The sequence below is a fragment of the Phoxinus phoxinus genome, assembly GCF_949152265.1.
Source record: "Phoxinus phoxinus genome assembly, chromosome: 13".
Classification (NCBI taxonomy): domain Eukaryota; kingdom Metazoa; phylum Chordata; class Actinopteri; order Cypriniformes; family Leuciscidae; genus Phoxinus; species Phoxinus phoxinus.
The window spans coordinates 10,635,004-10,658,081 of record NC_136888.1 but is presented as its reverse complement, the minus strand read 5'-3'; the positions used below and the strand labels follow the sequence as shown (position 1 = coordinate 10,658,081).

The 23,078-nt window shown below is 41.1% G+C and overlaps 2 protein-coding genes across 2 annotated transcripts in view; one reads left to right on the top strand and one right to left on the bottom strand.

Moving 5' to 3' along the window:
- syne1b (spectrin repeat containing, nuclear envelope 1b) overlaps positions 1-7,589 on the top strand; it is a 124,813-nt gene extending 117,224 nt beyond the window's left edge. The window contains exons 140-144 of the mRNA XM_079632146.1: positions 1,063-1,191; positions 1,267-1,479; positions 2,692-2,784; positions 4,284-4,342; positions 6,619-7,589. Of these exons, the coding sequence (XP_079488272.1) occupies positions 1,063-1,191; positions 1,267-1,479; positions 2,692-2,784; positions 4,284-4,342; positions 6,619-6,868 (744 nt within the window). The 3' untranslated portion in view covers positions 6,869-7,589. The remainder of the gene's footprint in view (positions 1-1,062; positions 1,192-1,266; positions 1,480-2,691; positions 2,785-4,283; positions 4,343-6,618) is intronic.
- Positions 7,590-7,955: 366 nt separating this feature from the next.
- ccdc170 (coiled-coil domain containing 170) lies at positions 7,956-22,779 on the bottom strand. Its single transcript, XM_079632696.1, has 11 exons — positions 22,662-22,779; positions 22,045-22,178; positions 21,705-21,961; positions 19,394-19,542; positions 19,134-19,321; positions 18,098-18,415; positions 17,844-18,023; positions 10,989-11,162; positions 9,668-9,910; positions 8,828-9,043; positions 7,956-8,370 (listed from the first exon to the last, which is right to left on the bottom strand). Exons 2-11 carry the CDS (start codon positions 22,153-22,155, stop codon positions 8,092-8,094), a joined length of 2,115 nt encoding a protein of 704 aa, XP_079488822.1. The 5' UTR covers positions 22,156-22,178; positions 22,662-22,779; the 3' UTR covers positions 7,956-8,091.
- Positions 22,780-23,078: the final 299 nt, after the last annotated feature.

Sequence of the window (23,078 nt, the reverse complement as noted above, 5' to 3'; positions counted from 1 at the left end):
ACACCTTGAGTCTATATTGTAGTTTGTTTTGGACGAACAAGAGTGGTGGACAACATTTTTTTGACAATGGTTCCTCTCTCGAGTTTTTGACTATAATAGAATTGGCCATGGACCCATTTAACATTGGAGTCAATGGGCATGTCCGAAAATGTCATTAAAACAGCCAATAATGTTCGTTTACAAAACTGTTAAACTCACCGAGTGATTAGTGATGTTAGTTGATGTTCCAGAAACAAAAAGTGTTGCGAAATACAGTTTCTGTCGTGTTTTATTTGTCATTTTGTAAAATCCCATTGAAATCTGGTCAAGGACTGAGTGCTCATTGATATAAATGCGCTACCGGTAACGGAAAGGGGGGTGTTTACATTTGGTCGATGTAGTCTTTTTGCTCGCTTCCGTTTCTCATAAGGCTAGCGAGCAGAGCAACTGTGCTCCGGGAGAGTAAGCGAAATAAACAAACAAAACCTTCATTAATTGTTACTTGTAATATGAAGTTGAACTCGACTGTGACCGTGAGTGTCCCGCGAGACATAAACATCGGTTATCGCCATCAAGTGGTCGGGAGTGTGCTAACGCTTCAGATTCAAATATTGAGCGGAAGTTACACAGTTGTGAAGTGTCTGAAAAAATAGTTCCACTATAGCAAAATAAACGGATTGGAATCATATATTGCGACGATATATTGTTTATAATCATCAACGAACACCACTAACCACTCGGTGAGTTTAACAGTTTTGTAAACGAACATTATTGGCTGTTTTAATGACATTTTCGGACATGCCCATTGACTCCAATGTTAAATGGGTCCATGGCCAATTCTATTATAGTCAAAAACTCGAGAGAGGAACCATTGTCAAAAAAATGTTGTCCACCACTCTTGTTCATCCAAAACAAACTACAATATAGACTCAAGGTGTTAAATACCGGAATTATCCTTTAATGAATGCACAGCTGAACATAATTAGTGTCCGTGACAACAAATTAATGATTAATGCAGATGATGACGAAACACAAAAAGTCCAAACAAACGTGATTGTGATTTTTGCTTTTCCTACTGCTCAGGACTTCCACGAGATGAGTCACGGTCTCCTCCTGTGGCTGGAGAACATCGATCGCAGAAGGAATGAGATCGTCCCGATTGACCACACTCAGGACAGCGATACACTACAGGATCATCACAAAACGCTTCTGGTATTTTCTGTTTATACAGCATATTTGGGCTACAACTTTCTATGCTTGTTTTGATTCAACACGATTGTTCCACAGCAAATCCGCCGAGAGCTGCTGGACACACAGCTGAAGGTGGCGTCCCTGCAGGACATGTCCCTCCAGCTGCTGGTCCACTCGGAAGGCAGCGACTGTCTGGAGGCCAAAGAGAAGGTGCATGTGATCGGGAACCGACTCAAGCTGTTGCTGAAGGAGGTGACGCGAGACATTAGAGAGCTGCAGAAGACCCTGGACATCACCAGCAGTCAGCAGGTTAGTTACCAACTATGTCACAAAAACATGGATGACACCAGTTTGCCAGTTTTTGACCAAAATAATATTAGTGCCTGGAAATTAATTAACTCTTTCCCCGCCAGACATTGACGAAATTTTCCGGCCATGTTTTTACTATTATTATATCGTATTACGCAAGCTGGCGGTGAAAGCTTTAAATTAATCAAATTCAATTAGTTGCAACAATGAACCGGGGTGCCGAGTTTTAGCAAACATCCCACGGGGGTCACAGAATGACTTCAAATTATTGAAATTGTAATTATTAATATAAATAATAATATTAGTAGTAGTAATATATTAAAACAATCTTAACTTAATTTAAAAAAAATCTTCTATCACCTAGTCCTAGAACATACATTATTTAAACTTTATATGAATTGTGTTTAACTAATTAAACTTATTGATTACATATAATCTATGTTGATTAATAAATAAGTATATACAGTATATTACATCGTATAGGGGCCTTAGAATATTGTGCTGGAATTCAAAAATGTTGAGAATCAATGCTCTAAATGAATATTTGATGTGCTGCAGTGTTATATTATTACCACTGATAATACTACTCTATTATAGTTTTAATTAATATTGTGAACTTTTATTTCCATTTTAGTTTTAGTTATTTTAAAACATCAAGTTAAACTAAATGAAATTGAGCAGCTTAAGCAGCTTAAATAAAATACGCTTTTTAATATATATATATACATATATTTTTTTTTATTTAAAGGGATAGTTCACCCCAAAATGAATATTCTGTCATCATTTACTCTCCCTCAAGTTGTTCCAAACTTGTATACATATCTTTCTCCTGCTGAACACTAAAGATAATTTGGGGCACCATTAACTTCCATAGTTTTTTCCCCCGCCATACTATGGAAGTCAATGGTGCCCAAAAACTGTTTGGTAACAAACATTCTTCAAAATATCTTCCTTTGTGTTCAGAAAAAGAACATTCATATAGGTTTGGAACAACAAATTTAAACAGTAAATTATGACAGAATTTTAATTTTTGGGTGTACTATCCCTTTAAATATTATTTTATTTAAAGTAACGAAATAGTTTTTATGGTTTTAGTTTTAACTCTAATAACCCTGATGTGCAGTACTAAACTTAATCCAGTTTTTATGTCTAGTTTAAGTTTTCTCACACTCTTTTTCCAACCCTCAACACACACACACACTCTCTCTGTAGGACTTGTCATCGTGGTCGTCTGCTGATGAGTTGGATACTTCGGGTTCCCTGAGCCCCGTGTCTGGACGCAGCACTCCCAGTCGCCAGCGATCGGTAACACATCACCCTCATGTTCTGTTGAGCCCTCCAAAGATCAGTGTTTGCTTGTCACGTTGAGGCGGTAGTTTGACACTTGAATGTCCCTGAAACTTGGCCTCCAAAAACACACTTGACACCTTATTAGCATATTGCTCAGAGTTCCTCCAAAGCTCAGAACCTTTCCCAGCATGCTCTCCTCTAATGCAAGAGCCGCATCAGGACTGGAGATGTGATTCATCCCTGTTGTGTTTCCACATCCCAGTGATTGATCCAAGTGCGTTTTACATCCTTAAAACAACTAGTCACCTGTATCACACCCCTAAATTCTGGTTTGGTTGGCTCCTCTATTCATTTTCCCACATTCATGTTTATTCTAGATTCCCACACTTTAGTCTTCAAGGAATACTGGTTCTATGAAAAAAATATATATATCATATTTAGGTCCAGGTCATATTTAACCTCAAAATCAAAAAGAGGAAGTGTAAAATTATATTTAGCATGAAGAAAATTATGCCTTTTTTGGACAATTCTTTTTGCATTGCAACATTATTTTCATGACATTTCAGCACAAGTTCCCTTTACATCTTATTTTTATTAATAAGAATTCCGGTCAGATTCTCATCACAGTAATACGATGATTTTAAATGACATAAATCAACAAAGTATTACTGTAATGTAAGAATATTTTAATAAATAATATGTATCATAATATTTAATAATAATATAATATTGTATATATTATAATATAATATTTTTTGCATTATAATGTACATACTGTATAATGAATATAATATAATGAATGATTTTTGGGCACACTTTAGATTAGGGTCCAATTCTCAATATTAAATAACTATGAACTTTTGCCTACTAAATTAATGCCTCCCAATTACTACTTATTAATAGTTAGTAAGGTAGTCGTTAAGTTTAGGTATTGGATTTAGAATATGGTAATGCTGAATAAGGCATTAATATGTGCTTTATAAGAACTAATAAACAGCCAATATCCTAGTAATATGCATGATGAAAAATATGCATGATAGTAGTTAATAGTGAGAATTGGACCCTAAAAAGAGTGTTACGGAGATATTTAATGAGAGATAATGAGAATTTGGTTGGATAAAATATGCTTACTTATCAAAATAACGTCGAAATGAAAAAAACAAACATCTAACATCTTTATGAAAAACATAACTTCCTGGCTGAAATATGACCTTTGACATGCAGATTTCGGCACTCTCAGACAACAAGCCATTTGTCCTGTGAAAAAAAAATGCATGAAATGATCTTAAAAAGTCTTCAAGGCTTTTTAAATATTAAAGGATCGCTTGTTGTCTAGGTGATTTTTCTGAGAACGGTGTCATGAAGAACCAGTTTCTTTGTCTCCTGTCCCCCCCCCCATCATTTGATTTTGTTGGTGCTCTTCTTTTTTGGGTTCTTTCATCAGTAGCTTTGTCTTTATTTGCCTGGACTGAAACATTCTTTCTTTCTTTTACCCCCCTGTTCATTGCAAACAGCCACGGGGCAAAAGTAGTCTGTCACAGCCGGGAGCCTGTGTGAGCAGTCCACTTCACAGGTACCTTTCTCCTGGTTTCTAGAACACTCGGAAGATAATGGAACTCAACCCATGACCTGACCGCAGGCCCCTAGCGCTAACGGGTCTGGGTTGACCCCTAAGTGGACAGTGTCCTAAAACAGCACCCTTGCAGTGGCCCAGCGATTGAGCATGATATACATGCAGACAGGCTCATGCTGATGACTTCCATCATCTTCTGTGTTTCTAGACACTGCTCAGGTTAGGGAGCTGAGATAGACACTACGAAGGGAGCTCGTGCACCAGGCACAACACCTTAAAAAAACACATGCTTGTTTATGTATTTTTCATCTGATACTTGGCTGTAAATATGAATACGCTAGGCTGCTTTTGCTGCTGAGCCATTCATTTTCTTGTCTATTCAGCAAGCGTCTGCAATGAACAATCTTGGCTACAGTTTCTCTCTTTTTCTCTCTCTGGTGTGTTACATCTGCTCTTTCACCGACTAATCAATCATCTTCTCCCTCCTCCGATCTGCCGTCCGCGCAGTTTGAGAAACATCACTGTGCCGCACATACTGTAGACTCAATGTCAACACACAATAACATATTTCAGTGGTCCTCAGCTGCTGGGACAGTTCTGAAAGGAGTGACAAAGCCCTGTTTCCCATGATATGTCAGCATTAAAGGTGGTTAGTCACAAACTGATGTTTTGTATTCAGGCATGGTGAAATTACACAATTTTTTGTATTATAAAATGTTTAAAGATAATTAAAATAATCTGGTTTCCTATTACAGATGAAACGCGGAAAATTTGAATATCGTGCAAAAGTTTATTTCAGTAATTCAACTTAAATCATCAAAATGATATCAAATGAAGGCTTGAAATATCTCACTTTGCATGTAATGAGTCTATATAATATATTAGTTTCACCTTTTAAGTTAAATTACTGAAATAAACGAACTTTTGCACGATATTCTAATTTTTCACCTGTTCATGCCAGCATTGAAAATGGTTAGTCACTCACAAATAGTTGTTTTGTTGTAGGTCATGGTGAAACTATAAAACATAAAGATGCATATTCACAATGAAATGACCACATTGTTATAATAAACATATTTTTATTATAGGATGTTAAAAACATTTTTTTATAAGACCATTATCCCATTATGTCCCCTTTAAAGATGTATATTCACAATGGAATTGCAACATTTTGTTTTAATTTATATTTTAATAAAAGATAATTGTTAAACAGAGGGGAAACAAGTACAATATTCAAAATCATATAAAGAAAATTGAGTTTGCGCAGGATGATAGATAATGAAATAATATTGTTCTATATTTTGGAGACTTCTCAGATCAATGCAACATTGAACTGCAGGATTCAACTATTTGAAGGTATTTGAAGAGGGGTTTGCATTTCTAGTCACGTTCTACTAGTGATCAGTGTTTCAAGGAAGTCTAAATTAACATTATTACAGTCATTTGTTTCTAAATCAACAAGTCAGTTTGTCTGCTGTAACCTAGATATAAGTATCTTGCTCAGAGTTGGTGATCGTTCATGGATTGCACCTTGTTGGGTTCGAACATAAAACATTTAGTTTCATCCAGCATATTTCTTTAACCATTAGGCCACAGCACCCGCACACAGATATTAAAGGGATAGTTCACCCAAAAATTAATTATTTACTCACCCAGAAGTTGTTTCAAACCTGTATGAGTTACTTTCTTCTGCTGAACACAAAAGAAGATATTTCACCCGACAGTTGACGGACACCATTGACTTCCATAGTAGGGGAAAAAAATACCATGGAAGTCAATGGTGTCCGTCAACTGTTTGGTTGATGGAAAGAAACTCATACAGGTTTGAAACAACTTGAGGGCGAGTAAATGATGACAGAATTGTTATTTTTGGGTGAACTATCCCTTTAAGGAAATCTCTTTGCCTTAAACTGAATACTTGTTGAGCTGTGCTTTTTTTCCGTTAGCATTCCGTCTGTTTAACAACGCTTTGACAAAAATGCATATTTATAAAGAATAAAATGTCTCCTTTGCTTTTAAATGCTACTGAGGATTTCAAACTAACTCTTATCTGTGTCAAGCTTGGGCAGCTAATGTGTTTACAAGTAACAAATATGCATGGAGAAATGATTCCATCCAATAAATATGAAAGCCTATTTAGGGAGAAACTACATATGTGAATCTACACAAAAATCCGTTTACAGTTTTAGAAATAGCTACACAACAAATGTCATTTCTCTTATGTACCTAGTTGTGCGTCTGAGCATTTCCACCTCTTTGTGCCATCTTGTGTTCAGCAGGTCTCGCAACGCCGCTGGATCCGGTTCCTCCCGTTCTGAGGAGGAAGAACCACCGTCCTGGTGCAGAAGCTTCCTGAAGCGTGTCCTGTGGGCCGCTCTACCCCTGCAGATCATCCTGCTGCTGGTGGTGGTCGTGGCCTGTCTCGTGCCTACGTCTGAGGAAGACTACAGCTGTGCCCAACTCAACAACTTCGCCCGCTCCTTCCAGCCCATGCTCAGCTACACCAACGGGCCTCCGCCCATATGAAGTGAAGACGCCAGCTCAGCATTGGGTTTCTCCCTAAATTGGCAGATTACATACGAGTTTGGCAGCCAAAGTGAATTATTACCGTGTCCTTGTACAGCTGCTAATTTTACAGTACGTCACTGAGTCTCGTGTAGATGTTTGAACAAAGCCTATTGCACTGAAAACTGCTGTCGGGTGTTGTTAGTGCTACTGATGTTCTTCCATATTTGACCTGAGGGAGGAAAATCGAGCGTAGGATATTAACTCTACACCGGGACTGTTAATCAGAAGAGTTAATCAGGTCTAAAGGCCTTTTTTTAATCATGCGAAGATCGAGTTTATCGGAAAAAAACTTAATTGCTTGTATCAAATTAATAACTTGTAAAAAAAAAAAGAAGAAAAAAGAGAGAAGATAAAAAATTTATTGAATCTATATTGCAATTATTTTTTATATGTATTTTTGGCATGTGGTCATCCTTTGGTTTTAAAACGATCGTTGATTTCATCGAATTAGTTGTTGATTTTTCACTTTTGATCTTAACTTACCTGCTCTAATATTCAAGTTAACTGTCATGAATATGCTTTACTATATGTAAACCACTGATATCAAAGAAAAAGATATTTATGTATGTACAGTTTGCTAAGGCCTGAGAAACCTTCGCAATGAAAACACGCATATGATATACACATATACTGCTGATTAGTATTTTTCATTAAAATAAAAGATTAAATGACAGTAATCTAAATTGTGAATCATGATTATTTTCTTACCAAAAGAAATGTCTGCTTAAACATTGAACTGATGTGCACATAACATTCACAGGGTTGTATTAAACACTGCCATTCATTGTCAGCATACTTCCATTACGGTAGGTGGTAGGAGTCAATATTGTTCACAACAAACATGGTAAAACGTTTCATTTTGCCCTTTTGTCAAAATACACAGCTACTTTTGAATGTTTATATACTGTATATATAAACACTTTTTGTTCCCAGAAAGGTCAAGTTAAAGAATCTACTAGCAGATATTAACTGACACTTGCTTGCCAGCTAAAACTGGAAATATTACTGAAAGAACCATCTTAGACCAGCTGGTTTGGTGCTGGTGGACTGGTGTAGACATGTTGTTCATCATAGCAAGCTAAAGCTGTTTAACCAAGGGAATTGTGCAGGTTAGGCTAGTTACGAAGCGTGTTGGGGATACCAGAGCATCAGAATCCAGCTACAGTAGGATGAACATGCATCTATAACTGGAGGTTATTATCACCGTGGGCCGCTGGTCTCTCAGATGATGTGCTAGAGGGAGCTGGCAGAGCCTGGGGTTTGAACTCATGAGAATGAGCTACGTTTATGGGGGGAACTGGACTTTCCCAGATGCGCGGCGTGTGATGCTGGTGCAGATGAGCAGCGCAGTGACGTGATTGGATCAGAACCTCCAGCCTTCTGAGAACTTCATAGTTCGGCACGCAGCCTGTGCAGTCGACACCCAACATCTGAGACACCACTGTGTAGAAGTCCAGCAACTGCAATGTACACGCATACTTGTTACTTTTAAAAATGATAATGCATTTCCATGTTCAGATATACATATACAGTGTGTGTGTGTGTGTATTTCTGTATATTAACTCAGCAAAAAAAGAAACATCCAGTTTTTCAGGATACTGTATTTTATAGATAATTTTGTCAAATCCAAATCAGCGTTACAGATCTTTATTGGATATGCACAATACACCTGTGGAACAGTCCTTAAGACGCAACACAATTAGACAAAGTGACAGTTTTAATAACTTAGCACACTAAAGAGACCTTTCTAGTGACTCTGAACATCAGGAGAAAGATGCTCTACACATTAATACATTTTCTTGGGGGAAAGCAGCTGAAAGTGAGAGGATGTTTCTTTTTTTTTTCTTTTTTTGCAGTTACAGTATATTATTACCATTCAAAACTTTGGGTTAGGATATGTGTGGTCACACTCTGTACCTGCTTCTCACTGTGAGAAAGATCTGCTATGGCACTAGACTGCATGTCCAGGAGTCTTTGGGCTTGTTGGATCTCATCTCTGGCTCTGAGTTCCTGGTTTTGCAGCTCGGACTTGATGGTGGTCAGCTTCTTCTCAGTCTTTACCTTGTTCTTCTCAAGCTTTCCCAGATTCTTACTCTTCTCCTCTATGGTTTGGTTTTGTTCCATCACTTTGATCTTGTTGCACCAAAGACAGCAGAAACTGGGCATTTATAAGCATCGCTACTCTACACAATTCACCCAATCTATTTTTTTAATCTTATAGTGAACAATTCATCCATGCATTGTTTCATCTTTTAACCGGATAAATCTGAATCCAAATGTCATAACTCAATCTTTAAGTGAAAGATATACTGTGTTTCTTTTTCAATAATCCAATTCTCTCAATGGAATGTCACAATATGGAAGAAAAGATCTGTTGCTACTTCTGTTCTTTTGTGATTTTTATACATAAAGGATTGATTTATATACATTTATGGAACATATACATTTATGGATTTGGCAGATGATTTAATCCAAAGCAACTAAATATAAATTCCGAAACTAAAACACTGATCTGAAGAGCATATAGTGCTGTATTGAAACATGAGCATTTCTAATCTCTGAACAAACTTATAGTCAAATCAAGAACCCTATACAGAGTTGGTCATTTGATGCCCTCAAAGCATTCTTAAGATAAGCAGTTTTGTATATTTACAGATTCACATTTGTATCATTAAAAAAATTGTCTTATTTTTTCGTATTTTATGCTGAAATGACTCTGTTTGGTGAGGGTCTGTGGGCCAGGGCTCTTCCCTGTACCTTGAGCTCATTGGTGTGGGACAGCTGGGCTTTCAGCTCGGTGTTGGAGAAGCGTAAGGTGCTCAGCTCCGCCTGCAGTCGATCCACTCGCTTCTGGAGCTTCTTGCAGGCCAGAGCAGCGTCATCTTTCTCCACCGCCAGAGCTGAGCGGCTCCTCTTCTCCTCCTCCAGCTGGACCACCTTCCTCCTCAGCAGCTCCAGGTGAAGCTCTTTACTTCCGGAACGCTCCTTCTGCTCTTTAAACTGTAGCCATGGATGGAAATGATAGCCAATTATAATAAGTAATCAAATAATATTAGAAATGCTGCATTGTTAATATTTAAAAACTAATCAAGATTTATATTTAAGATTTACATTTCTGTCGTGACAACTTTTAGAGTGTTTGGCATGAAAATGGATGACACTGTTGATATATTTGTTCTTGGAATAGATCTGCTACGCTGCTGCTGCTGTACAATGTAGCATTCATGAATGGGCCGTAGCAGATCTACAGTATACAGGTGGAGCTGGGGAAGGTGGAGGGTTTCTGAAAGCGTACTGCAAATGCTAACAAAGGTTGAGCAACGAGCTTATTGGCTACTTATACAGCGGGAACCAATCAGCTGTGCTCTATAGATGATGATGTGATTGCAAGCAGATTGTTAAAGACCTATCAGCCTGTGCCATATAGTTTCATGACAGAACTTTTGATTTTACATTTAAACTTAAAAGTTATATATATATATATATATATATATATATATATATATATATATATATATACAGTAGTCAACATTTGAAGTGGATCAAAACCTTTCATCAAAGTAATACATGGCTTTTCAACAATACCCGTTCTTGTCTTAGGACAACTTTGATTAACTTATTTGATCCACTTCAAATGTTGACTACTGTATATATATATATATATATATATATATATATATATATATATAGTATAAGAAAATACAAATCTGACAAATTTATTATAATATGAATTTGAAGAATTTTCCTTCTGATTGAATGTTTAAATATATTTCAAATTAAATGTCAATGGTTTTTAACGGGGGGGGGGGTTTTATTGCTATTTTTTGTTTTGATTAAACCATAAATATTACAAAACTATACATTTGGAAATTGCACAAATTTTCATTTTTATTTTACTTTTTAAATGTTTGTTACAATGAATTTTCAAAATGTTGTAAATAGATCAGTAAAATCTGACACAATTGGACAGTAATTTGTAATATGTTTTATTTTCCATTCAGAACCCCTTAAATGTATGCACCAAAACATTGAACTAAATTTGTTAGGCTCATTACTGCCCTCTTTGACATGTCTGCACCTTTCTCTGAAGGCTGTAGATGTGTGTCCTGCTCTCCAGTAACGCCGTCCCTTCCTGCCTGGTCAGCTGTTGTGCTCGTGTAAGAATGGCCTCGAGTCTCATATCAAATCCCAGATCTGCAGCAACATGATCCACTTTTAACTTCTCTGAGAGCTGCTCCACAAACCGCAGATACTACAGAGGAAGAAGAAGACATTACTGAGAGGTCATTTTAGGACATTTATGATGCATTCTGATTATGATCAAATCCACTTGATATCCATCTTAGTTTTAACGTGACAGCGGGCACTGCTATTTGTAACTTAATTGTGCAAGGCTTCCTGTGTCATTTGCAAGTTATTTTTTAGCTATACACAACGGCATGTTGTGCTGGCTGATATTACAAACTGGTATTTCTTATGATTTTATACTTCATGTCAACTAGCAGTCATTAGAGTATTAGTAGACTATAGAGAATATCTCCTAACACTTTATTTTGATGCTCCCCAACCCAGGCAGCAACATGTGTCGGCCCAGATCAGGGTCACATCTGGTACATGTATATTAGACGCGTACCAGATGTGGGGCCGGATCTGGGCCGACACAATGTTGCTGTCTGGGAACAGACGTTCTACTGACTAGAAGTAACTTTCCAACTACTGTACATGTCAACTAAAGCGCACGGCACAAGTGCAATCACGGCGTGTCCGAATCCACTTTAGCTAGTTTAACGGCGGGAAAAATGCTAGACGCACGGTCTAAACGAGTTGTTCCTATTCTCTTAAAGGATAATTCCGGTATTTAACACCTTGAGTCTATATTGTAGTTTGTTTTGGATGAACAAGAGTGGTAGACAACATTTTTTTGACAATGGTTCCTCTCTCGAGTTTTTTACTATAAAAGAATTGGCCATGGACCCATTTAACATTGGAGTCAATGTGCATGTCCGAAAATGTCATTAAAACAACCTTTAACATTAGTTTTCAAAACTGTGCAACTCACCGAGTGATTAGTGATGTTAGTTGATGTTCCAGAAACAAAAAGTGTTGCGAAATACAGTTCTCTTACGAGAGATACTCTCGTACTGCGTTGTCGTAGCAACGCATTGGGGAAAATCCTTTTCCACGAGAATACTGAAGCAAAAAATTATCCTTAATTTTGTATCTATGTAAAACGCTTTGCCACAGCATACAGACCTAGGCGAGACAGCTCGCGCGCCTATTGGCTGCTGTGCGGCAAAAGCTTAAGCCAATCGAGCGAGCCCTTGAGTGACGTCACACCCAATGAGGGCACTTCGCGCCCTCCCGCGTCACGTCCCGCCGAAACGGGCGTGGCTTAGGGCTATATATTTCGCTCACAGGCTTATGAACTCTGATTTTTTATCCTTCAGCGAGGACAACTCATCGCTGATCCGAGTGAAGAAGCTGCGCCGTCGAGAGAGCACCTCAGCGGGAGAAGTCACGACAAGCTGCTGGCACCGCCGCCTTCGTCGCCTTCCAGCTGCGCGTTCCGGCGCCTATATATCCTTTCACGTATTGAGTGTGTGTGAGGTCGCCGGCGCGACTCACACTTGTTTTACTCTGTTGTATCTCAAGCGGCGTCTTTCTCAAGATGCCTCTTTGCGGTTCGTGCAAACGGACCACGCTCAGCGACGGGGACCGCCACGTGATTTGCGCTTCCTGCCTGGGCGAGGAACACGCGGCTATCGCTCTTGCGGATGGCGGCTGCCATCACTGTGAACTTCTGCCTCTGGCGACTCTGCGGACTCGCCTGGCGTCGTTCCAGGAGCCCGTGTTCTCCGCTGTTGTGCCGCACCGTAAAAAGCGCCGTGCACAGCGGAACCCGGAACCTCCGGCAAGCCACCCAAGTTCGCCGGCGCGCCCGCGAACTGTGTCTCCGGCTTCCTCAGCGTCGATACCCGACGGACAGCGACCGCAGATTGCCGCCGCTTCCGTCGACGACATCGATGACATCGACATCGACGCCATGCTGAGGGACGAGGACTCGTGCTCGGTTTTGGCTTCCGGCAGCGAGTATTGGGCGAGCTCTGCGGATCTCGCGCCCCCTGCCCCCACGCCAAAAGGAAAGAGAGCGAGCATCGAGGCGGAGCTCATGCGCGTTCTCACTCAAGCCACGGCGAGCCTTGGCCTTGAGTGGGTTTCGCCCGAGCAGCCCGCTAAAAACCGGCTGGATGGCTATTTTCTGCCCGGGGAGAAGTCGACGCCTGTCTCAAAGCCCGCCCCCTTCCTTCCTGAGCTTCACGAGGAGGTCGCGAGAGCTTGGACTTCCCCGTATTCTACGAGGACGAGGTCATCTGTTTCTCTAGCGTTCTCCGAGGTCGACGACGCTAAGAACAGAGGTTACCTTTCCCTCCCGCCGGTCGAAGAGCCTATCGCGGCCCACTTATGCCCACCCTCCGCTGGACGGCGGGCTAAGATGGCGCTGCCTTCAAAGGCTTGCCGCATGACGTCATCCCAGTAGATCTAAAAGACGCGTATTTTCAAATACAGATTGCGTCACAGGCGATTTTTGAGATTCGCCTTCGAGGGCCAGGCATACCAGTACAAAGTCCTGCCGTTCGGCTTGTCTCTAGCACCCCGTACATTTACGAAGTGCATGGACGCAGCACTCGCTCCCCTCAAACTGCAGGGTGTTCGAGTGCTGAACTATTTGGACGATTGGCTCATTCTAGCCCAATCTCATTCAGAGATAGTGGCGCACAGGGCCCTGCTGCTGAGTCACCTCGAGAGTCTCGGTCTCACAGTAAACTGGGAAAAGAGTTCGCTGTCCCCCAGTCAAAATATTTCTTTTCTGGGACTGGAACTGAACTCGCTGTCGATGACAGCGCAGCTGTCACAACAGCGCGCGCTGCGCATCCAGCGCACAGTCAGCTCATTTCGCTGCGGTGCTGTTCTCCCTCTGAAGAGCTTTCAGAAAATGCTAGGTCTGATGGCCTCAGCATCTGCGGTACTGCAGCTGGGTCTGCTGCGCATGCGCCCGCTGCAGATATGGCTCAAAGGGAGGGTGCCATGCAAAGCATGGGCCTCCGGTCGGCTTCGCCTCAAGGTCAATCAAGCTTGCGTTGCAGCTTTGAAACCATGGAGGTCAAAAGACTGGTACCTGTCAAGTGTAAGCCTAGGGACTTCCTCGAGTCTGAGGGTGGTGTCTACGGACGCATCCAACGCAGGATGGGGAGCGCTGCTCGAGGGCAGACCGCTGTTTGGCCTTTGGTCAGAGCGAGAGAAGCTCTTCCACATAAACTGCCTCGAGATGTTAGCGGTGTGCAATGCGCTCACTCGCTTTCGTCCCCTGATTATGGGCTGCCATGTACTGATACGTTCAGACAACATGTCAGTGGTGTCATACATAAATCGCCAGGGCGGCCTCAGGTCCCTGTCATTATACAGGCTGACCAAACGCCTCCTGATATGGGCCCGCTGCAACCTCCTTTCACTAAGGGCGGCGCACGTGCCGGGGCACCTGAATGTTGGACCAGACGTACTGTCCAGGAACCGCGTTCCGGCAGGAGAATGGTCATTACACCCACACACAGTACAACTGTTGTGGAAGAAATTCGGCAGAGCGGAAGTGGACCTCTTTGCGTCCCCAGAGAACGCTCACTGTCTAGAATTTTTCTCGAAAAGCAAGGACGCGCTGGCTCATCAGTGGCCACGCCGCCCCCTATATGCTTTTCCCCCTGTCTCCCTCCTGACCCAGGTGGTGGAGAGGATCAGGGAGGAAGGATGCTCAGTGCTGCTAATAGTGCCGCTCTGGTCGAATCAACCCTGGTTCCCAGCTGTGATGCAGTTAGCCAGCACCGCCCCGTGGCCAGTGCCTCTGAGGAGAGATCTACTCTCTCAAGCGAGTGGCTCGATTTGGCATCCTCACCCGGAGCTATGGTCCCTTCATGTGTGGGCCATCAACGGGTATCCGCTGACCTCCCTCAGGGAGTGTTAAACACGATCACACAAGCTAGAGCTCCGTCTACACGACGGCTCTATGCGTCTAAATGGTCTGTTTTTTCTGGCTGGTGCACGTCTCGCGGCGTGTCACCCCCAGACTGCGGAGTGACAGAGGTTTTGTCCTTCTTACAAGAGATGTTGGATAGCGGGAGATCCCCTTCCACACTCAAGGTATATGTGGCGGCTATAGCGGCTTTTTCTGAAACCGCACACGGCCAGTCCATAGGAAGGAACGATTTAGTCATTCGGTTCCTTAAAGGAGCTAGGAGACTTAATCCACCCAGACCTCCCACAGTTCCCATTTGGGACCTTTCCACGGTGCTGGACGCCATGAAGGGTCCTCCTTTCGAGCCTCTTCAGGAGATTGATATGAAACACTTGTCGCTCAAGACGGTGTTTCTCCTGGCTCTCGCTTCAGTGAAGCGCGTTGGGGACTTACACGCGCTCTCAGTGAGCGCGTCGTGCATGGAATTTGGGCTTAATGACTCCAGAGTCGTGCTCAAACCTAAGCATGGTTAAGTTCCAAAATCCCTAAACACACCGTTTAGGGCGCAGGTTATTTCCCTGTCTGCCCTTCCGGTCATCGGGGATAATATGGACGAAAACTTAATCTGCCCGGTGAGGGCATTGAGAGCTTACGTGTCGCGCTCGTCTGCTTTCAGGCAGACAGAGCAGCTTTTCGTTTCGTTTAGTGGGCGTCTCAAGGGACTGGCCACTTCGAAACAGAGCCTATCCAGATGGATAGTGGACGCTATAGCTCTAGCGTACGCATCCAAAGGCATTCAGTGCCCTTTGGGTGTTAGGGCGCACTCCACGAGAAGTATGGCTTCTTCGTGGGCTTGGTCGAGTGGGATTGCCTTACAGGATATTTGTATGGCGGCAGGCTGGGCCTCACCGTCTACATTTATCAGGTTTTATAACCTCGAGGTACCCGCCTTACAGGCCAAGATAGTATCGGTTTAAATAACCGTATTTGTTAGACTGACATTTCAGTCGTCTATTATGGCACTTTTAATTCCGTACTGATCTGCTATGCGCAGTGTATTCTGTACTGATCTGCTAAGCGCAGTCAATTCTATACTGATCTGCTAAGGCAGTCATTTTTGTGAGAGATGGTGGTTAGAGCCCACCTCTTTCAGGATTCTCTGTGAGTCCTACAGGTGATTATGTACTATATGAACCCCAGCTCAGTGCTCTGGGTCTATGGTGTCGGATCACTGCACACACGGCGTCTTACAGGGTGTTCCCCAATGCGTTGCTACGACAACGCAGTACGAGAGTATCTCTCGTAAGAGAACGTACTCGGTTACTAACGTAACCTCGGTTCTCTCTAGAGAGAGGAACGAGTACTGCGTTTCCTGCCGTGTATGCGCTCTGGTTGTTTCGCTGTTAAAAATCAGAGTTCATAAGCCTGTGAGCGAAATATATAGCCCTAAGCCACGCCCGTTTCGGCGGGACGTGACGCGGGAGGGCGCGAAGTGCCCTCATTGGGTGTGACGTCACTCAAGGGCTCGCTCGATTGGCTTAAGCTTTTGCCGCACAGCAGCCAATAGGCGCGCGAGCTGTCTCGCCTAGGTCTGTATGCTGTGGCAAAGCGTTTTACATAGATACAAAATTAAGGATAATTTTTTGCTTCAGTATTCTCGTGGAAAAGGATTTTCCCCAATGCGTTGCTACGACAACGCAGTACTCGTTCCTCTCTCTAGAGAGAACCGAGGTTACGTTAGTAACCGAGTACGTTTCTGTCGTGTTTTTTTCGTCATTTTGTAAAATTCCATTGAATTCTGTTGAAGGACTGAGTGCTCGTTAATATAAATGCACTACCGGAAACGGAAAGGGGGCTGTTTACATTTGGTCAATGTAGTCTTTTTGCTCGCTTCCGTTTCTCATAAGGCTAGCGAGCAGAGCAACTGTGCTCCGGGAGAGTAAGCGAAATAAACAAACAAAACCTTCATTAATTGTTACTTGTAATATGAAGTTGAACTCGACTGTGACCGTGAGTGTCCCGCGAGACATAAACATCGGTTATCGCCATCAAGTGGTCGGGAGTGTGCTATCGCTTCAGATTCAAATAGAGCGGAAGTTACACGGTTGTGAAGTGTCTGAAAAAATAGTTCCACTATAGCAAAATAAACGGATTGGAATCATATATTGCGACGATATATTGTTTATAATCATCAACGAACACCACTAACCACTCGGTGAGTTTAACAGTTTTGTAAACGGACATTATTGGCTGTTTTAATGACATTTTCGGACATGCCCATTGACTCCAATGTTAAATGGGTCCATGGCCAATTCTTTTATTGTCAAAAACTCGAGAGAGAGAGGAACCATTGTCAAAAAAATGTTGTCTACCACTCTTGTTCATCCAAAACAAACTACAATATAGACTCAAGGTGTTAAATACCGGAATTATCCTTTAATGAGTAATGGGTGTGTTTTGGGTGTAACGTGCAATAAATCAATCAGAGTCTCATCTCCCATTCCCTTTAAAAGCCAGTTGGGCTCGCGCCATGGCGGATTCGCTATTTACTGAAAAACTGAACGCGTCTCCAGAGAGCAAACGGATCTGCTCGCGCATATTACTAATGTGCCCTTTAAATAACAAAACAAACACTGCGCCATTGACCTTAGACCAGGTTTTTGTTGGTTAATGGCGCAGTCTATTTCATTTGCCTCAAATGCATTTGCCATTTAAACAACGTGGCGCAGGAAGTGAAAATGATAACTGCGTCGGGCTGAAACTAACAAAAAAGCCGCGCCTGGCGCCGCATTGCCCCAGTTGTATGATAGGGCCCGAAGTCTCCCACATTCAAAACAACATTCTCATTACAAAATAAGGGTGGCACAGTGGCCAGAAAAGTTTTATAATGTGAGCTCAAGCTTTGGCGGTGTGAATCTACTTCCTCACATGCTGTTTGTCCTGATTCATTCCATCTTTGCGGACTCCAGCAGTCAGCAGCTCATCCTCCAGACTCTGTATTCTGTCCAACAGCTCCTGTGTTCTCCGCTCAGAGCCGTTCTGATGCTCTCTGTGTCTGGACAACTGCTCTGTCACCTCCGCCAGCCTGCCTTCCATTTCCATCTGAGACTAGAGCACGCAGAAAGCACTGGTTGAAAAATAAGAATGCAGTCTGTTTTATAATAGTGTGGAATGCAAATGACCTTTCGTGCACTTTTCTCCCTGGTACAAAGAGCTGTAAGTGCCGTCAATATGTCGTTCTCTGTGTGTGGAACAGGAAGAGACTGATGGTCCAGCAGGGCTTCCACATTCTTCATGAAGACCTCGTGGTGACTGTGAGACGCCTGAGCTTCGTTCTGGCAGCCGTGGAGTTTATTTTCCAGATCTTGAGACAGATTGTCATAGTGGCGGCAGCGCTGCTGTGCAGACGCCAGCGATAGTTCAGTCTCCTGCAGGGAGTTCTTAAGGGTCTGGTTCTCCCGCTCTAAACTTAGTTTCTTCAGGGAGATTAGATCCAATTCCTGGCAAAACATACAGTATAGTGCTGATTTATTCTCAGTGATTTTGCTTTACAGGAAATATACTTAAAAAATAAAAAATTAAATCCCCCCCCCTTATGCAAAATATATTTACTTCTTCTTATGAAGTGAAATAAGCTACTGGTCAAAAGTTTGGAGTAATTACGGTTTTTAATAAATAATTTTTATTTTAATGATTTCTGAAGGATCCCAGCTAACATTCTCAGAACTGTTAACAAGAACAAGTTATGAAAAAACATTCATCAAGTAAAATTAATAGAATGTTCGTTCAAAGTTATCTGGTCTTTAATAAAGTTTCTGAAATGTTAGCACAAAAACTTTATTTTTTACTGAAACGTTTCTTTTTTTAGTTTGCATAACTAAGCTTAGTTTGCATAACTAAGCTTAGTTTGCATAACTAAGTTTTTTTTTTTTTTTTTTTTCTAACAGAAATGTTAGAAAAATGATCTTACAACATATTTTTGTTAGCTGGGATCATGTGACACTTGAAGACTGGAGTAATGGCTGCTGAAAATTCATTATTATTATTTTAAATGTTTCCAATTTATAATAAATGCAGTCTTGGAAAAACCTTGATGATTCCGAAAGTGTATAATAATAACCAAGACATATTCTGCACATGTTTTGTCAGATTCACCCTAAAAGATGCTTGTGTTGCTACAGTTGTGTGTTTAATTGCATTATTGATCTGGAAGGATACCTGTCTGTTAGAGTTCAGCTCATTTGTTCTGGAGGCGGAGAGTGTCCGTTCGCGGTCTACATCAGTCGCCAGTCTCTTTACTGTTTCTCTGCTGGCTTTACACTCCACCTCATACAACTTCACACTCTCCTCCAAAGAACAATTGCAGCTCTTCAGCCGATCTCTGTCCTTGAAGCACCACCATCCACCTTATCATAGAGAGATATGTTAGAGATCAGGAGAATAATAAAGTAGTGGCAGAAAGCATATGTCTAAAACACTCACCACGGATACAATATAATCCATAGGATCCACCTTTCCTGCCACATTTACACAGGCTTTGTTTGCTAATGTTGATATAAACTCATCACATCTTCTCTGGGTCTCGGCGGCTTCCTGTTTTGTCTTGTTGCATTCTGAAAAATATTGTCTGAAAATTTGTACAGAGATTATTAAAAGAAAATGATCCATGGAATAAAATCAAATACCGATGATGCTTTAATTGATCTAGGCAGGCGGTGCTGGGGAGGCGGAGGGTTAGAATAATAATTTACATTGCGTGCAGAGATAATGCATTCGTTTGAATGCGTTTAGTTTATAAAGGGGAAATGGGTGATGGATACATGAATTTGATTGTCTGGAAACTAGGGCTGTCCGTTAAACGCGTTATTAACGGCGTTAACGCTAACCCATGTTAACGGCGGCAATTTTTTTATCGCGAGATTAACGCCTAGCAAACTTTGTAATTTTTTTCACATGCTTTTGCAACAACTAGTAACGTTAATAAAACTACAACACCACACCGGATCTAGCTAGACCAGAAACAAAACAACAGGCACGGCGCACACACTTGCTTGGGCTTGCGAACCCATAGATGTGCGAACCGGCCAAAGAGAGGACGAGAAGCGCAGCGCCGAGCCGCGTCTAGGACAACTCGTTTCGCACATCGGACGCACGCTTTCTCAGTTTATGGCCAGCAATAAAAATGCAGAATGGCGGCGCCGGTGTGTGTACACTCATAGAGAATAATGTGTTCGGTTTTTAAATACGCGGCGCTGCGCTTCTCGTCCTGTGTGCCACTGCGACCCCCTGTAACGTTACGTTTTGAGTGGATGAATGATGAGAGCGAGACGCCGAAATGGATGCCAATAAGATTCTGAATGGAAAGTTTACTTTTCAAAAGATGCCAAATGGTTTAGTTGACAAGACCAAGTGATCTGTGTGTTGTGTCGTTGTGAATTGAGCAATCATCGCAGCACGTCCAGTCGGAAATACCACTCGATGGTCAAGCACACACACACACACACACCGCTGAACAAAAAGAAATCAAGACATTTAGAATAGATAAAAATGTGCGATTAATCGCGAGTTAACTATGTCACTAATGCGATTAATCGCGATTAAATATTTTAATCGTTTGACAGCCCTACTGGAAACGTTACATTGAATGAACATAATTTCATAACTGAACTATTCAAAGCCATTTGTATATATCAAACACATTGATTGTATATCATGCAATTAACGCAGCATCCGTTTTTTTTCTGTAATCTTTTGGCTAGCGTTACAATATATGATCACGCTCTTATTCAAGCAAATGCTTTGAAACCATTCATGCACGGTAAGACAAAATAGAAGATATGTGTAAATCTCCTGTCTGTGTGACACATACACACTCGTGCGCACCAGAAAGCACTTCAGACAGCACTTGTACGGACAAAAACACACAAAATTATGCCAAAAGGGCCGTTTTGTCAAGTATCCTCGCAGTCGCAAGTCTTCTTAAATGTAAAGAGTTGTGTGTCAGATCCGCATCATGTGCGGCAGTTCTTAAAGTGTCAGCACCTGCTGCTGTGATGTCTGTCATTAATGAGAAAACTACTCACTGCTCTTGACTGAAAAATGTTTGTAGCTTTTAGACGGATTAATCTTAAGCACTGTTTGCAAGGTTACATGGGTCAAAAACAATAAAAACAATAACTTTTTGTGCAGTTTGACAGGGCAAGTAAAAATCTGAATGGCCGATAGAAAAAATTGAGCCCCAATATATTGAAGGGCGCAGGTAAATGTGCCATTTATTATGTGTTTATGTGAAGATTGTTTTAAGTTCACTTGAATTAGAAGTTGTTATATTATTTAAATCCTAATAAATGTTAAGAAAATTATATCTTTCAATTATACTGAAATGCCTATAATTAAAGGCTAAAATTGAGGGGAAAAAATCTATTTCCTATGGACATCAGTAGCAGTATTGGTATGGTGATACTGGCCTTCATTCATAAAAAGATGCATTAAACATATTTAAAATATAGGCTGTCTTTATGTAGTGTCTACATTCATTTGGAAATTATTACAATATAATAATAATAAAATTATACTGAAAACGTTAATATTAGGTTTTATTAATCCCAAGTTTTTTTTTTTATTGATTGACAGCACTAATAAATAGAAAAAGCATCCCAGAATCCACCTTATGACGTAGACGAGACGCAAACTTACTAAACTGTTATTCTAAAATGTAGAAAATAGAAAGAAAAAAAAAGAAAGACTAGGTGTGTGCAAACTTTGACATAGTGTACTGTAAATGCTCACTTTGACTTGATATCGAGTTCCATTATTTTCTCCTTGATTTCCTCGTTCTCCTTCGTAAGTGTCTGTATTCTCATGTCCATGATGCTTTTGGAGGAGGTGATGGAGATCATCTCTTGCTCCGTGTTGTAGCTGCGTTCTCTGAGCGAGCTGACGAGAGACTCCTGTCTCGCCTCTTTCTCTTTATGTCTATCTATAGCATCCTTTAAGCTCTTCAAAGTCTCTTCCTGAGATGCAACTTTGGATTGGCTCTCCGAAAACTGTTCAAAAGAAATGTGTTATTATTTCACTAAGAGAATGTGCATCCAAAACACCCTGAACTGCCAGTGAATAATATATAAACCTGTGACTGGAGGTTGCTGTGTTTGGCCTGCAGGACGGCCAGCTCCTCACGGGCCGTCTCAGTGGCCTGTTTATAGTGTGTGAGGTGCTGCTGGATCACAGACTCCTCCATTGCGAAAACACTGTCAATCAAACCTGAATGTTGACAGACAGAACAACCTGATGTATCCATAGCAATAGTAGCATTCACAACGAACCTTCATAACTTTTTATAATAGTAATAAATCAGAGAGGGGATCTGGGGATATTATTTAACTCTGAATTACAAACAATGCAGTGCTACTTTATTAATCCACAAGGGGCAATTTGATTATGAATTAACAGCAAAAGCACATCTACTATGATCACAAAAGATACATTGAAAGCTGATTAAAATGTGATGTTTCAAATTGAAATATATCACGTTTTAATCAGCTAAGTTAGTCCTTGTTTGCATGTTTTTAGTCTGCTTTATGACAAGTTCTGAACATGTTACAGCATTTTATTGATCCTGACAAAAATATAATTATATAGGCCTATGGTTATAGCAGTAGGCAGTGACGTCAACTACTCTTTTATGAAGAAAAGAATTATGAGAATGTATCACTCTATAAATTAGCACAACGTACAAAAACTCACTTGTCTTTGTTGCTCCACGTCGATGTATCAAACCATCTCTGACTAATGCACAGTGTTTTGTAGATTATGTCGCTGTAGTTTATCAAGTATCCAAGCAACACAACAACATTTAACGTATTAACCGATAGGGGGCGCAAAATCCAATATTACGTTAATACCTGGTTAATTCAAGCGTATTTTACATTCACACATTTATGCATTTGTATGCTTTAATCCGAGCGACGTACAATGCGTCAGTGTAGTTTGATCTTTAACTCATTTTTTATTTTATTTTAATTTACTGGCATTATGGATTTGAAGCATTTTATGACAAATAACATAAAGTCTCCTACCTCCTAGTCTAGATAAATATATGCTATTTAATAAAATTCAAAGAAGCATTACAATTCTCCTCACTTAAGCGTTTTTAACTTTGAC